Below are 17,110 nucleotides of genomic sequence, written 5' to 3'. Positions count from 1 at the left end.
AACTTGTGACCTGGACCTGGTCTACCACGACCAGATAGCCCCGGTTGGGGGCTTTTGCTTCTTAGTGCTTGATTTCTACAAAAACCTTTTAAATTGCATATCTCCGTTTCTACTGATAGGATTTTTGTTGTTTTTATGTCCAGTAATTTATTAAATGTTACTCTATTTTTCTAAATTGGTGTGGGAGTTTGTTGCGTTGTGTTTTACCCTATCACTATTTGAAGTGCTGCATAAATACGCCAAGCATTGCCTCTAAGTTAAGCCTGGCTGCTTTGTGCCAAGTTACAAGGGAATTAAGCACATATTAATTTGAGGTTTGCTTGTGTTTCACCCTGACAAGAATGATGGCTGCTGATTGAATAGGGTCTCACACCTTCAACCAGTAATTAGACTGCCTATAGCATGTCCTAGGAGCTTTACTGCAGTGAGGCCTTGAAGTACCAGACATCTTAAGACTTCACATTCTAGGTAACACTATTGCAGTGTGCTCCTGAAATGCTGGACATCATAAAACTGCATGTTTTAGGTAGTACTGTTGCAGTGAGGTATTGCAGTCCCAGACATCATAGGAACGTCAAAACTCTACCTGAGACCAAAAGTCTAACTTAGACCAAAAGTCTAATTTTACTACTTTTCAGGATTTACAAAGGTAATTTACTACTAATAACATTACTACTAGCAAAGGAAGACTTTTTGGTCTAACTTTGCCTTTGTGAATTGGGCCCTGAGACACTATTTGGACAAGCCAGTTCAGCGTTCTATAACCCCCATCATTTTTCTAGTAATAATGCTTCCCTAGAAATGTCCAAAGGCTTGAACCAATTTACTAATCCTACCCCTGCCCCGCAAGCGGATCCATCATCACTTGAGATGTGTGTTTTTCACTTAGGAACATCAGACAATTTATCAATCTTTCACTGATAACTGTTTGTAACTCTGTTTCTTTCAGTTAGGACTTTAGAAAGTGCACAGACTTCATCTAAGCTCAACCCTACTTCTCTGAGTTGACTCTAAAGATTTAAACACCATCCAACAGGGATCACCTTAGGATCCCTGCCAGCCCAATGGTATGACTCCCATTATCGGTCCATTGATGTGTCAACTAGTTAATTCCTCTTTTAAGACTCTCTTCCCTCTAACCGGAAAAGGGCTTGCATGGTTACTTAAAAAACTCCCTCGATCGTGCAACCCTCATCACCTATCAACCCATCTCTTTGCTGACTTTTTGCTCAAAATTAGCTTAAAAGGAAATTTTCTGCTCTTAAGGCTGTGGGAAACTGGATGTAAAAAAACTGTTTAAATCTGAACTCAGAAAACACCCAGGCGATGGTGTTTGGAGGTTTCCCCACCATCTGGCCCTCGGGTTGGTGGCCAAAGGGTCTAGGTCTGTCCCCTACGGCAGCATGGTCAGTCAAAAACCTAGGGTTTGTATTTGATGAACTTTCATTTCACACACAGGTTGAAAAAGGAGCTTCTTCTTTTGTTCTTACACCTGAAGGTCTTAAAGAAAGCCTTCTTTCCTTCCAAGAAATCCTCACCTCCCATCACTCAAGCTGCGGTAGGTGCACATCTGGATAACTGAAATCTCCTGCATCTCAGTGCTCCTGGCTGGCCATTTCCAGACACCCACAGATGTGATATCTCAGCTGCACATCTTCTAGGTACTGCTAATGAATCTATCCCTCTGTTAGCACGCTGTCCAGATATCAGAGCTATAGGTCTAGATACACAGGAGCATGTTTATGAGCCTCTTAGTCCGGGAACGCAGACTACAAAATTCTATCTATAAGGCCACGCAAAGCCACTTTGAGTGGCTTTTCATGGCCTCATAGATATGCAGTATGGCAAAGCAGTGCAAGCCGCAGCGTTGCCTTACTATGCTCCCTGGGGATATCCATGGGCGGTGGGTTGTTCCCACGCAACAGCCATGGACTTTGACGCATCCCCAGATTTACCAAACCATGTAAACCTGGGGATACACCAAAACTAAGGAGTAACAAGGAGAAATATTTGTATTCTACCTAGTTTTTTCCTCTTTCTATGTGTGCTGCATTCTGCAGCACACACAGAAAAGGAAACCACCTCACTGGGTTATTTTTGTGCAGGAAGGTGCCCCTTCGTGCACAAAAGTAATCCTGCTGACAGCGCCCGCACTCCCCTGCACCAAGGTGCAAGGGTGCCTGCATTGGCACTAGGCTGCCATAATGGTGCCAGCTCGGGGGGCAGCGATGCACTGTGGTGCATAAACAGAACGCATTACTGCCCTTTCACTTCGTCTGTCGTGCTGCGCCGCCCTACGCCAGATGCCTGTGAATGAGGGCCCCAGTGCTGTTCTTTACATCATGTGGCCTACGTCACACGACAGAGGAACCCGTTCGCCTGGTCCCGCACTCAGAGGTGCTTCTTCTCATATGTTGTATCTATCTCTGTCCAAGTTCTCACCACAGCTCTTTGCTCAGAAATAACTAGTTTATCAAGGAACAATCTAGATAACACCAATTAATGAATACCTTTAGTTCTAGGCACCTGGAGCTCCATCATATCACAACAAGGTCAGAGCTCTTTCAAGATCCCTTAACCTACAGAGAGTTCTTTCATGACAAGTTCTTGCTAGCGCTGAGAGAACTATATGATCAGTTCTAGATGTCTAAGTATGCATTTTATCATCACACGCTCTAGGTATTGCAATCAGAAGTATCTCAAAGGTTCTCAGAAACCAGCACTGCTTGTAACCGTCACAACACTATATCACCCTGATGTTCTTCAGAACCATCTCTCTCATCTAATCCTCAATTGCTAAGTTGAACTTGCTACATTCTAGATGATGCAACAGCAGAGAAGATAGATTCTCGCATTTCTCTACCGTCTACTTACCGGGAGCATCAGCGAGCTGCCAGGCTGTCCAGGTAATCCATCTGCTCCGGGGAGTCCTGCACGGCCTGGGGGACCCTAAGAGACAGGAGAGAGACAGAGGTGACATATACAAAGATGTATGAGCCCTAAGAGAGATCCTTACTCACCAGGATTCCATGCACACACTTTGCAGGCTCACAACAGTGACTGTAGGCTCACACACCAAGAAACCAGCCACACATGGAAGCCTCGACCATTAGCGAGTGCCTGGAGCCCTCAACTCTGCTGCAGGGGGAGGTGGAATTCAAATATCAAAGCCCCCGTGATGCTCAATGAGAGGCCAGAGCATTTCTAACATGGGAATCCAAGTTGATGAAATGTGAGCCCTGTGAGACAATCTCACCAAACTGAAAGATTTCAGATGTTCAGAGTCAGAATTAGAATTCACCAAGGGCAGGCAAGTAAGCTGCCAAGTGGACATTCCCGATGGCTATCAGCTGGCCTTGTTCAATATTCAGGGACAGAAGCATTGTCCTACTCTGTCTATGTAACCGATGTTTGTGGGGGATTCCCCCCAAGATTACACAGACTGCCCCACTTTGTGTTGCTTGGGGGTCAACTGTGGCACATTTTTCCCTCTTCTGTTTCTCAAGGAGTGTGTTGTTCCTTCCAAGAAGGGCATTTTGAACCTCATATGGCAAGTAACTTCAACTATTTATTCAGTGTCAAACTTCCACCCAGGTGGATCCGGTTAAGTTATTTGGCCATGACTATGCAGCACCGGTCAATGCCACCCCGTCAGGCAGTGAGGTTTTGTAAGCAAGGAAGCACCATCTTTCACTCACCCTCTCACCAGGATCACCGGTTGGTCCCGGAGCTCCGGAGTGGCCTGGTGGACCAGTCAAACCCTAAAAATAAAGGGAAAAGGTGAATTAAGAGAGCCATCTTAAGCAAGAGAGAGGGAGGGAGAAGGAATAAAAGGAAAGCCAGTATGGGAACACAAAAGAGGGCAACATAAAGATGGTACCCCATTAAAACCAACCCAACATGTGGCAGTAAGAAAGGAACAACAGTATGCAGCAACCCTAGAGGAATGTCAAGAAGGGTACACAAACAGGAAACAACAGAAGGGAAGCACAGGGAGAGGGCACATCTATAGGAGGGCAAGGAAAGAACTACAATAAAAGACACTTCTAGAACAATGACAACTGGGGGACACCATGGAACTTTCAGAAAAAGGGTACTCCAAAAGAGGACCATCAATAGGGGATTTAAGTAGATCACCACTGGAAGTGAATTCATCTTTGTCCATGTTTTCCCATGGACGTGTGGATCTTCTGGTCTTTGGGTGGCCTACGTCTTTGAATGCAGGTAGTCTTGGCCTGCTGAACAGCCCCTACCTGCATTTGACTTTGCCTGAAACTTGAAACCTTTAGGTGGCATGTCCGACAAGGCAGCTATGACACACAGCAAAAGAATAGATGCTTCAAAGACAACATTCCGATGGGAGTGTTTTGACAACAAACACACTGAGCCAGGTGGTCAAATCCAGCACACTTATTGGGTTCTTGGACTGCACCACCGACAGCGCCGTGCGCGGCCCCACCCCGGAGATAACTGCCTGCCCGGACCCTCCAAGCAGCCACAAGGTTCTCCCATCTGTTCTATGTACACTCTGCATGAAGGAAAGGCCACCCATAGCAAGGAGCCTGCAGCGAAAACGTTCACCACTCACACTTGGTGAAAACCTTGCTACATGGGCTCCGCAAAACACACAGCCAATTAAACTACATGTCATCTGAAGAAGACACACAGCCAATTAACCTACATGGGGTCTGGAAAAGACACACAGCCAATTAAAATACATGGGATCTGGAAAAGACACATAGCGCCAATTAACCTACATGGACTCTGGATAAGACACACAGCCAATTAACCTACATGGACTCTGGAAAAGACACACAGCCAATTAACCTACATGGACTCTGGACAAGACACACAGCCAATTAAAGTACATGGGCTCTGGAAATTACACATAGCACCAATTAAGCTACATGGGCTCTGGAAAAGACACACAGCCAATTAAACTACATGGGATCTGGAAAAGACACATAGCACAAATTAAGCTACACAGGCTCTGTAAAAGACACACAGCCAATTAAGCTACATGGGCTCTGGAAAAGACACATAGCACCAATTAAGCTATATGGGATCTGGAAAAGACACACAGCCAATTAAACTACTTGGGATCTGGAAAAGACACACAGCACCAATTAAGCTATATGGGATCTGGAAAAGACACATAGCGCCAATTAAGCTACATGGGATCTGGAAAAGACGCATAGCACCAATTAAGCTACATGGGATCTGGGCAAGACATGTAGCACCAATTAAAATGAAATGAAGGAAAATAAAAATGAATAGTCAACATGGATTGTTAGTTCGTTGTTGCAACTGTGACTTTCATTGGTTGTAAAATGTCCTGAGTTCAGATAGATAAGTCTGTCCTCATGGTCTTCGTTCCCTTCTTGTAGCCGATGAAGCATGTTACATTGGAAGAACAATATGTTGCAAACATTACGCAGGTGGGATGCAGATATGCTTGGGAGGAGGGCGGTTCTGCTTTCATCACAAAGAGATTGGATGAGGTTGGGTATGGGAGAAGGTGAGCCCAGGAAACAGACTCAGTTCTATCTTGTTTTTAAGTGTAGAGAACAAAGCATGGTGACCTTATATTTGCCATAATCCAGCCCTGAGAAGCATGAACCGAGTATGTCTTCTGAAAACATTAGGAGGGGATTGTTCTTAACTACTTAGTTGATAAACTCAGGAATATTCACCAAGCTCAGTTAGGTTCACCTGACAAAACCTGCTGCTCCTGTTCACATAGCAGAGAACTATTTGTGACCGAGGAAAAAGGAAGACGTAGTGCTTGGAAAAAATTCTGCCCGCCTGGTGAAGGACCAAGGAGCACTGTCTCCTGCCTCATCCTTCATCTCTGGACTTGAAGGTCTTCTCCAAGGGCCACAGAACCCAGCCTCATGCAAGTACCGGCAAAGCCAGCAGGCCTATAGTTTCCTGTTCGAACACATTCAGCGTATGCACATTTAGGGGGTTATTACAACTTTGGAGGAGGTGTTATTCCGTCCCAAAAGTGACGGTAAAGTGACGGATATACCACCAGCCGTATTACGAGTCCATTATATCCTATGGAACTCGTAATACGGCTAGTGGTATATCCGTCACTTTACCGTCACTTTTGGGACGGATTAACACCTCCTCCAAAGTTGTAATAACCCCCTAAATCCACACATGAAAAGAAGGGTGGTTTGTACTGACGACTCTCTTGCCTCAAATATAGTCTTGTTTTTATTTATATATCAAGTAAGGAGACTTATCGTTGTTAGCTAGTAATGTAATTCCATCCAAAATGACTGAGTGAATGAATAAACAAATTTGTAGAGCGCGCACCTACTCAAGATGATTCCTGCGCTAAGGCAAATGCACATCTTGTACAACATATGATAGAATAAACAAGTGGGTTTTTAGCAGCTTCCAGAAGGAGGTCTCATCAGCCATATTGTAAGGTTGGAATGGGAGCTGATTCCAGATCAAGGTGGCTCGAAGAGAAAAGGAGGAACTGCTGTGCATCCCCAGAGCATCAAGCTCTTGGGAGACAGTATCTCGAATCCTGGTTTTGGGATGATTGGGCCATTTCCATGGAAGGCTTGGTAGGCTATCACCAGAGCTTTAAATATAATTCTCTTGCCCACCAGGAGCCAGTGAAGCTGTTTTAAGTAGAGCGACACAGAGGGCCGCCTAGCTGCCTTGATCTGAAGATGGACTGCAGTGTTCTGCACAACTTGCAGGCCACATATTAGGCAGTCTGGTAGAGCTAACTACAGGATGGTAGAATAGTCCAAGGATACACCCAAACAGACAATACCATTATCTGAGAGATGAATACTCCACTGAGCTGAGCCAAGTCATGGCTTTCAAGGTCTCAAGGTAAAGGCTGGAAGAGGAAGGTCAAAGGAAGCCCACTTGGTTTTTGTTATAAGCAGCCGGATGTGAGCATGGGATTAATCACATAAACTCGGCCAGGTTGCCGGATGTAAGCTTGGGGCTCATCAAATAAACTGGGCCAGGCTGCGGCATGTGAGCTTGGGGTTCATCACATAAACTGGGCCAGGCTGCCAGATGTGAGCTTGGGGTTCATCACCTAAATTCGACCAGGCTGCCGGATGTAAGCTTGGGATTCATCACATCAACTGGGCCACGCTGCCGTTTGTGAGCTTGAAACTCATCACATAAACCGGGCCAGGCTGCTGGAAGTAAGCTTGGGACTCATCACATAAACTGGGCCAGGCTTCCGGATGTAAGCCTGGAATTCATCACATAAACTGGGCCATGCTGCCGGATGTGAGCGTGGGACTCATCACATAAACTGGGCCAGGCTGCCAGATGTGAGCTTGGGGTGTATCACATAAACTGGGCCAGGGTGCTGGATGTGAGCTTGGGGTTCAACACATAAACTGGGCCAGGCTGCCAGATGTGAGCTTGGGATTCATTAGATAAACTGGGCCAGGCTGCCAGATGTAAGCTTGGGACTCACCACATAAACTGGGCCAGGCTTCCGGATGTGAGCTTGGGGTTCATCACTTAAACTGGGCCAGGCTGCCAGATGTGAGCTTGGGACTCATCACATAAACTGGGCCAGGCTACTGGATGTGAGCTCACATAAACTGAGCCAGGATGCCAGATGTGAGCTTGGGGTTCATCACATAAACTGGGCCAGGCTGCCAGATGTAAGTTTGGGGTTCACATAAACTGGGCCAGGCTACCGGATGTAAGCTTGGGGTTCATCACATAAACTGGGCCAGGCTGCCGGATGTGAGCTTGGGACTCATCACATAAACTGGGCCAGGCTGCCAGATGTGAGCTTGGGACTCATCACGTAAACTGGGCCAGGCTGCCAGATGTAAGTTTGGGGTTCACATAAACTGGGCCAGGCTACCGGATGTAAGCTTGGGGTTCATCACATAAACTGGGCCATGCTGCCGGATGAGAGCTTGGGTTTCATCACATAAACTGGGCCAGGCTATTTTGAGTTTTAGGGAGCTCTGAACTTTCCCTGCCCCATTATTTAGCCACCTCATTTTATAAACATCCAGATTGGAGCACTAAGAAGAAACACAAACAGGGTGCCCAGCGAGGCGCAGAAACTATGACCACAGAAGTCTCAGAAAGGTGGTGGCACTGAAAGTGGATTGCTAAACCGGGGGCTGGCAGGCTTGTTTGCACCCCATTTCTGTCTACGATTATTCTATCTACTGGTTGATCAAGTGCAACAATTTAAAAGAGTATAAAGAAAATGAGATATTAGGACAGAGTGTGTGAAATATTGTTTTTATTTAAATTAAAACTTACCGCAGGACCCTCAGGACCTGGTGGGCCCTCCACCAACATTCCCTGGGGATGAAAAAAAGGAAATGTTACTATGGAATACCAGGAGACTCAAGGGTGTGTCTGAGAAGACCCTTCCCCATCTGCAAACAGACTCTCACTAAGGGCCTGATCTTGGTGGGCGAGTTATTCCAACACAGCGGTGACGCATATCCCGTCTGCCAAAATATAAATCTCATTATATCCTACGTGATTTATATTTCCGTAGATGGGATATCTCTAACCGTTGTAATGGAGCAACTTGTCTGCCAATATCAGGCCCTAAGTCTTAATGGGTAACATGGTGCCATGAGAGACGCAGGACCAAAGGGGATGCGAGCAGATCCCAGGCTGTCCCCGTAATAGCACTATGAGCATGATTTAAATCTTGGCGCATGGTTATAGCGACAGAGTATCCGTACCGCCAAGACTGTGGTCCGCCCACCAGATTTAACTGCAGGTGGATCTTTGGTTTAGTCATGGCAGAGGCTACTCCACCATCTGGACAGGATGTGGTGTAACAGCCAGAGCTGCTGACTTTGGAGCTGGGGAACCAGGTTCAAGTCTCAGCGTTGGCTCAACATCCTGTAAATGTGGGCAAATCACGTAGGGCCAGATGTAGGAAAGGGTTTGCGCCTCGCAAACGGTGCAAAATGCCGTTTGCGAGGCGCAAAAGCCTCTCAGCTATGCAGAAATGCATTTTGCGAGTCGGATCCGACTCGCAAAATGCATTTCCGACTCGCAAATAGGAAGGGGTGTTCCCTTGCTATTTGCGACTCGCAACGCTATGCAATTTCATTTGCGACCGCGAAAGCGATCGCAAATGAAATCGCAGTTACCATCCACTTGAAGTGGATGGTAACCCAGTCGCAAACGGGAAGGGGTCCCGATGGGACCCCTTCCCCTTTGTGAATGGAAACAAAATTATTTTTTCAGAGCAGGCAGTGGTCCTATGGACCACTACCTGCCCTGAAAAAAAACGAAACTAAAGGTTTCAGTTTTTTTTTCCAAGTGCAGCTCGTTTTCCTTTAAGGAAAACGGGCTGCACATGGGAAAAAAAAAAATGCTTTATTAAAAAGCAGTCACGGACATGGTGGTCTGCTGTCTCCAGCAGGCCACCATCCCCGTGAGTGCCTAGACTCGCAATGGGGTCGCAAACTGCGACACACCTCATAAATATTAATGAGGTGGGTCTTTGCGACCCCATTGCGAGTTGCAGAAGGTGTCTGAGACACCTTTCTGCATAGCAAATTGCGACTTGCAATTTGCGAGTCGCACGGTCTCGCAAATTGCAAGTCGCAATTTTAAACCTACCTACATCTGGCCCTTAATCCCCCCGTGCCTACCAAAAATGAATGTGTCCTTGTGTAAGGTAACTGGTGCTCATGGAAAGCGCTCCAATACCCCCGGGTTGAGTTTGTGCTGTATAAAAATCCCCTAAATGGCCCAACAGATTAAGGGCCATCGGAGGCAGACCTCTATTTCCGCCCACCTAATTTGGATGGGAGGAATTAGACGTCAGTTTTCACTGCTCATCAGCTCCAGGGAAGCCCTGGTGGTAAGGGGCCCCTTGTCATGGGGGGAAACTCCCATGGCGAGATGAGCATTTTTTGGTTATTTTCAAATTGAAAATCCCACTTTGAGATTTTTGGGGGGGAAATTAAAAAAAAAACTCATAAGTTTGATGGATGGCTCAGTTGTGCACCAAACGTTATGCAGCATTGACAAGAACTGTTGTGATGGTGGTTTCTGCCAATGCTTTTGAAGTGACCGCCACTTTGGGGGTCACTTCTAAATTTGGCAGGCGGAGTAGCCTCAGTATTGTGGACATTAAGTCCTCCGCCACGTTAACGGAGATTACTCTGCCTAAACATAAACTGGGCTCTCTGCTCCTAACTACCATGGAACAAGAGGCACTAAGCAGGAGTGAGCCAAGTGCTCCCGGCTGCCGGTGTCTTTGTTAACCTCTGGGATGGAGAAAGGATGGGTACTTGTAGCTTTGTAAAGCATGATAAAAACATCCTTGCACACGCAACTTGTTGAGAATGTGTGCATGTATAGCATGTTGAGAGGGTGTAAGCATGTAGAGCGCGTTCATTGCGTGCATGTACCTTGCTGAGAGCATGTGTATGTGCAGGTTAATGAAGATTGAGTACATTTGTGGGTGCATCAATGTGTACATTTGTATGGCGGGAATGGCCAGCAGGACATCCATCTATCAGATCTTTGTGCCATCAGCAACAAATGAACATCAACAAAATAACTCAACAATAAGTTGTGAAGTTACTCACCGGTTCTATGACGGCTGGCTCCCCCTTGTCACCTTTCTGCCCTCTCGCCCCTGCGCTAGCCTGTGGGAAACACACATGTAACCGCAAAGAGGGGACCAGTCAATATATCACTTATCATGGGCACAAGCAAAAACACCACACACCCCAAAAATGCACCCGTCGCTCCCACTCCTAACCACCTGCTTCCAAAATGGGAGTCAATGTTCAAGCAAAGAGCAAAAGGTCCATCCCTCCTGCCTAGGCCTGGACTCAGAGGTCTAGGAAGAAACAGGTGATTATGAGGAGTCTGGACTCATTCCAGATCCTGGTAGGGGTCATGAATCGGTGCCAATGTGGAGAATCCACTTCCTGTAGTGAGGGACTGGGCGGGTCAGAGGGAGGCAGTTCTGGATCCCACATATTTAAAATAAACTTTGGACAGAACCTTTCTTGGCTGGTGAAGCTTTGCCACTTGTTGGAACATTGACTCTCCGTTCTCCCTAAGATCTGAATATTCGCCGCTCTGCCTGGCTGCAGTGCCTTCCACACCCAGATTAGGAGGGCATCTGGGGGAAATTCACACTTTCTGGCCTTGAGGCTTTTTATTAACATCCAAAAGTTAGGAGCTTTTGAAGTGTTAACAATAGCGACAACATATTCGTAGGGTTACCATCATCCACTGCAATGGTGCCCCGTTGTCTGCGCAATCTTGGTGCCTCTGAAATGAAACCCAGGCCATGCTGGTGATGGGCCCCCCATCTTCTTTTCGGGCTTGGCACCAAGTGCAATAGCCCCAGAGCTGCTGCTGCTGGGGGGCTCGTCACAGACATTGGCGCAATGTCTACGGGCTAGCAGCCGATGAAAGATGTCCTCACATAGCCGGCGATAATGTCATAATGGTGAAGGATACCTGTTTCTTGCACATTGATGACATCATAGAGCTATGTGTGACATCAGCACATTCGGGCTGATTTAAGCAAAAGTCCAAATTCAAACATATAGTGACATTGTAGTGCTGCCCTCTGCCCCTTCCTGGTATGAGTGTTACCAACTATTCAAGGACATGAGTCGTAAACATTTAGGATAACACCAGTGACATACTTCCCAAGGCCCTACAAGGAAAGATAGGAGACACACTGACATTAATGACAGGACAGTTACACATATTTAAGTGCTTTCTTAGACACACAATAGATGACTGGCCAGATCCAGAGAATCTGTCCTGCTGCCAAACACTAGAACAGGACAAACCCAATTACAAAATGACACAACCCTACACATTATAAAGAAAGGCATTAGTGAACCTGAAAAACACAACACTGGATACATACAAACGACGGAATGAGACATCACACAGGAAGTGTCATTGTACAAGACGGAAGTAGACACCACGCATGACAGGAAGTGGCATCACACAAGACATATTTAAGTAGACATTGCACAAGGCAGGGGTGTATGCTATCCTGGAACAAGACATTTATTGGAAGAGGTTTGACTCTGCAGAAGTCAGAGTCAGTCACTGGGAGGGGACAATTAACAGATTAGAACACTTAGGCACACGTTGAAAGGTGTTTGATTTGCCTAGTTTACCAGGGCCTATACTGTTAAAGTGGCCAGGTCTTTCCAAGCAAAAGATAGACTTCTTTGAAAAACATCTGAATCAACATTGATTGATTTTGAGTAAGTTTTCTGCTGATGTGGACATAGCAGCCAAATACTGCACACTACAAACAAAACCAGAACCGGAGGGAACATTTAAGAAGTATACAACACAGAGACGTGGCACGAGAACACAGAACAGACATGAGGACTCAGGACTTTCCCTACAGACGATGGTTGATAGTGAGGTCCTAATGCTTTGCTCCCACCTCTCGTGGTAAAACACACATGGTAGGCCATGTTCCCATCAACCTTTGACATTCTCCCGGGTCCTTAGCATGCCTCCACTCCCAGTTCCCATGATGACCTTGACTTGGGGTTCTCTCCATGTGATCGAGACACTGTCCCCACTGTTTAACCCATGGTTGAAACCTCCGCACCCTCTTGCGGTGCCTGACCTTCTGGGGCCACCCGCTGCCCTTCTTCCCCAGGGTCCTCCTGCAGATGCACTTACACCTCCACTCTCTGGAGTCTCTGCGGACAGGGCCGGCCCCAGGTCTGTGTGCGCCGTAGCTTCGTTATAGTCCTTATAGATGTACTCGTAATCTTGAGTGGCTGTGGGTGCCTCCTCGCCCGTGACGTACTCCTCCAAGAACCCGTCGTCGCCTTTGACAACTGGTGGCGGGCTGAGCTCCTCCTCCTTCCAGCGGAGGAGGCAGTGAAGGCGGGCAGGGAAGAAAAAGCACAAGTCAACTGAGGGAAACATGAGGAGGAGTTCTGGGCCAAGGGCAGAGAGGCTCCACCTTGATGTGGGAGTGGGACATGCTGGGAGACATCACAGAGAGATAGTGGGGCCGGTCACCGAGACATGCGATAACAGGTATCTGACAGCATGCAAACCCTTGAGCCAAGGAGGCACCGAAAGAACCTCTAGGGAGACACCAGGAAATGGGATGACCTTCTTCATGACAGAGCAGAGGATGATACTCTCATAAGGGCAAGAGGATGGCTCTGGGGCCAGAGGTTGGACCCATCTCTGACTCTCATGCATGCAATGGGCACCTACATTCTTTGCTAGAGAAGTCCACTGAGTGTTATACCTAGACTCAGTGAATAGACAGATTGCGTCGGAGACCAAAGGAGACTTCGGGAAGCCAACAAGCGGTTGGATGGTGAGTAAGACTGTTGAGGTCTAGGGGCTGCGCAATGAGGGTAACTGTTATCATCGTAACACATAAAGGACGAAACCTGATAACAAGAAAACTGTGTCTCCTGCAGGTTTAATGGTCAAATATCAAGATGCCGCTGTTGAACCAGAAACACAGAAGGCCTGATTTAGACGTTGGCGGACGGGTTACTCCATCACAATGGTAACGAATATCCCAATAGCCAAAATATAAATCCTATAGGAAATAATGGGATTTATATTTGTTTGCGGACGGGATATCCGTCTCCGTTGTGACAGTAACCCATCCACCGAAGTCTAAATCAGGCCCAGACTCTTCTCTTCCCACTACAAATTGAGACAGGTTGGAACTCTTTGAGCAAATGAAATAGATCCGTACTAAAGTCGTTGAGCTGTAGATCATGTGGCGGAGGTCATGAAATACCGAGCTATCGTCTACCCGATTCTAAAAGACTTCACAGAATCTGAAGTTTCATGGTAGCCCCATTTATGAAATGTAAAGTTAGCCTCAGTGAGGGTATTAGGGTGAATGACGCAGTAAATTGTAATGAATTAACTCACATCAAACGTTCATAGGTATTTCTATTTACAACTAAACCTGCTTTGGAATTACATATTAATTTGAGATAATTTTTGTACTTTGATGCATTCGATACACGTACAGTTTACTAGTAAACTACAAACTTTACAAGTAATCTATCTAAAAATGAAACTATTAACATTCATGGGGCTATTGAGGGGGGAATGAAAGAAACTCAATGAAAAAACTCTAAGTCCATTGAGGAAGGTGAGTGGAAAGATTTAATTAAATTCCGAGGTGTGATCGTGACAAGTAACATTCAAGATGCTATCGAATCAGTTGTCAAGTAAGACCCCGTTGCAGTCTACGGGGCCATTGCAGCAGATGAGTGAGACTCTGTTATATCTATTTATTTAATATTTAATTTTGGATGCTTCGTAAAGTGCATCTATCGCTTCAAATTAGCCTCTTGGAGCTGAGTTGCTTTGCGAAAGAGATCTGTAGCTGCTATTAGAGGTCTGATGCCAGATGTTTGGCGTGTTAGACCCAGGCTCTTAGCACTTTTCTGAAGTTTGATAGTGTGGCCTGTGAGCGGATCTCATAAGAGACTGAGGTATATGTTTTGGCTCCAGGAATCGTGAATGCCCCCCCATTTCATGTGGCTGAAGCAGGGGACCTCATAATTGGCTTTGTTGGCGAATCGGAGATTCCAGATAGGTATGTATTTTTTTATTTTGCTTAAGAGGAATTTAGGGGTAGAACCGTGAATAGTTTTATAAATCATGCATGATATTTTTTTAAATAATTATTTTTGTCACCTGCAGCCAATAGAGCTTCCAGAGACAGTCGGAGAACGACTCGAATTTTGAAGATTGAAAACCAAATTTACCAGGATGTTTTGGATTTTTAGAAGGCAAAGGATGGACTTGGGAGGGAGACTTAAGTAGGCAGAATTAACTTAGTCTACATGTGAATGAACAAACACATTTTCCGCCATTACCTGGTGAGAAAAGGTAGGAATAATCTCAGTTGATGGATCAGGTTTGCGTGGCCTATGAGTTTGTTGGTCCAGATGTAGCTCTGAGTCTAGTATAAGACCACATTTCTGGCTGAGATCAGGCCCAGACCTGCGCCTAGTTGCCTCGCCACAGATAGTTGGCCCAGTGATTACCCTTGCTAAACTGGGCAGGGTCGCTGATCTGAATATAGTGTAAAGGGGCCCTCGAACAGGTGCTGTGTGAGGCTCTGTCATAGCTTAAGTCCACTGACGTAGGCAATGAGCCAGATGCAGTTATGGTGTATGCTCCCTGTAGGCAACGAGTGAGACTCAACTATAAGTGAAAGGGTCCCTTGAGAAGGCTTTGTGTAGGACCCTTTAATAGCCTCTGGGCCACTGACGAACGCCCTGAGTGAGACTGTGTAAGCGTCTATTAACGTCTATCGACTACTAAAGTGGGTAATGCATGAGACACTCTTATAGACTATGGGTCACTGTAGGCCATGAGTGAGACTCAACTATAACCTAGAGGGTCCCTTGAAAAGACTTTGGGTAAGACCCTTTTATAGCCTATAGGCCACTGAAGAAAGCCCTGAGTGAGACTCTGTAGGCATCTATTATCTCTATCGGCTACTGAAGTGGGTAATGCATGAGACACTCTTTACAAACTATGGGTCACTGTAGGCCTTGAGTGAGACTCAACTATAACCTAAAGGGTCCCTTGAAAATACTTTGTGTAAGACTCTTTTATAGCCTATAGGCCACCGAAGAAAGCACTGAGTGAGACTGAGTAAGTGCCTACCATTGTCTATCGGATATTGAAGTGGACAATGCGGGTGACACTGTTATAGACTACGGGTCACTGCAGGTGATGGTTGAGACTTTACTAAAGTCTATTGAGGTAGGCTGTAGGTGAAATTATTATCGTATGTGTCACGCTTGAAAGCACCAGAATAGTCTATGGGTCGTTGATGTAAGCGACAAGTAAGACCGAGCCTGATGTAGAGTTTGATGGACGGGTTACTCCAACATAAACGTGACAGATATTCCATCCTCCATATTACAATTTCCATAGGATATAATTGAATTGTTATATGGCGGGCGGGATATCCGGCACGTTTGTGACAGAGTACCCCTATCCTCTAAAATGTAAAGCAGCGCATAGTTGTAGACTGTCGGGCCACTGAAGCAGGTACTGAGTAAGAATCTGTTACAATGGGGCCATTGAAGCAGGCAGGAAGTCACAGTCTATTGCAGGGCGTCGGGCCACTGAGTCGGATGATGAGAAAGACTTACTTCTAATGTGCACCAACTCTGGCCTAATGGTGAGATCTGTGAGGCCTGGAGAGGCTGCTCCCATCTGCCTCTAGGCAGAGTTATGGCACAAAGGTGTGGAGTTCGTGAAACAGTCAAAGGGTCGAGGTGGGTTTGTCTGAGTATTAGCAACAAGGAGCAAGGAGAGCAGTATCTGAGGATGAAGGAATTTCCCAGAATCTTCTGCTCTTACCAGTTCCACTCCTAGGAGCCTTAAATACTCGTCCATGGTGGCGAGTATTAAGGAGGAAGCAAACTTTGGCCCTGATTTAGATATTGGCAGACAAGTTTCTCTGTCAATACAGTGATGGATATCCTGTCTGCTGAAATATAAATTCTATAGTAAATAATGGGATTTAGATTTCAATGGATGGGATATTTGCTACTGTTGTGACGGAGTAACCCATCCACCAACATCTAAATCCGGCCCTTGGTCTCACCCTGACCATGAAGGGACTTTCAGACAGGCTTGATGAACTCTCGCTCCATATTGTTTGACTACAGAGCTGTCGAGGCCCTTAGAATAAGATTAGGAAATAGCCATTGAATATGCTTCGAGCCAATCATCAGACAGGGCCACTGACTGACAGAATGGAGAGCCAACCACACATGGTAAGGAAAGGTGCTTGCCGCGTACTAGAGATGGGTCGGATGACAGCACTCGTGCCCTCTCCATGCGCAGTTTCTCTTTCAGATACCTTGATTTGCCTCCTGGAGGAGACAAGGACAGACACATCTTTGGAGAATGGAAACAGAGAGTTGTCACCAGTCGAGCTCCTTAGTCCAGTTGGAAGCGTGGTTTGGAGATGAGGTGAAAATAACCACTGAGAGCAAAGACATTTGTTATCTGTTGGCCTTCACTGGGCACTAGGGACTGGTTAGTCACGGTAATGCATAAATCTAGTGCAGTTTGATGAAGGTGGAAG

The 17,110-nt window shown here is 46.2% G+C and overlaps 1 protein-coding gene across 7 annotated transcripts in view; it reads right to left on the bottom strand.

Annotated features, from left to right (window-relative positions):
* COL11A2 (collagen type XI alpha 2 chain) overlaps positions 1-17,110 on the bottom strand; it is a 285,676-nt gene that overhangs the window by 170,220 nt on the left and 98,346 nt on the right. For 6 of the 7 annotated variants that reach the window (XM_069241904.1, XM_069241899.1, XM_069241897.1 and 3 more), the window contains 5 exons: positions 12,682-12,867; positions 10,590-10,649; positions 8,284-8,325; positions 3,699-3,761; positions 2,875-2,949 (listed from right to left, as the gene is read on the bottom strand). In XM_069241904.1, the coding sequence (XP_069098005.1) occupies positions 2,875-2,949; positions 3,699-3,761; positions 8,284-8,325; positions 10,590-10,649; positions 12,682-12,867 (426 nt within the window). The remainder of the gene's footprint in view (positions 1-2,874; positions 2,950-3,698; positions 3,762-8,283; positions 8,326-10,589; positions 10,650-12,681; positions 12,868-17,110) is intronic. The other variant, XM_069241901.1, reaches the window with a different exon arrangement.

This window comes from Pleurodeles waltl, chromosome 6, assembly GCF_031143425.1.
Source record: "Pleurodeles waltl isolate 20211129_DDA chromosome 6, aPleWal1.hap1.20221129, whole genome shotgun sequence".
Lineage (NCBI taxonomy): Eukaryota > Metazoa > Chordata > Amphibia > Caudata > Salamandridae > Pleurodeles > Pleurodeles waltl.
The sequence above is the reverse complement of the archived record's forward strand: the minus strand, read 5'-3'. Positions and strand labels throughout refer to the sequence as shown.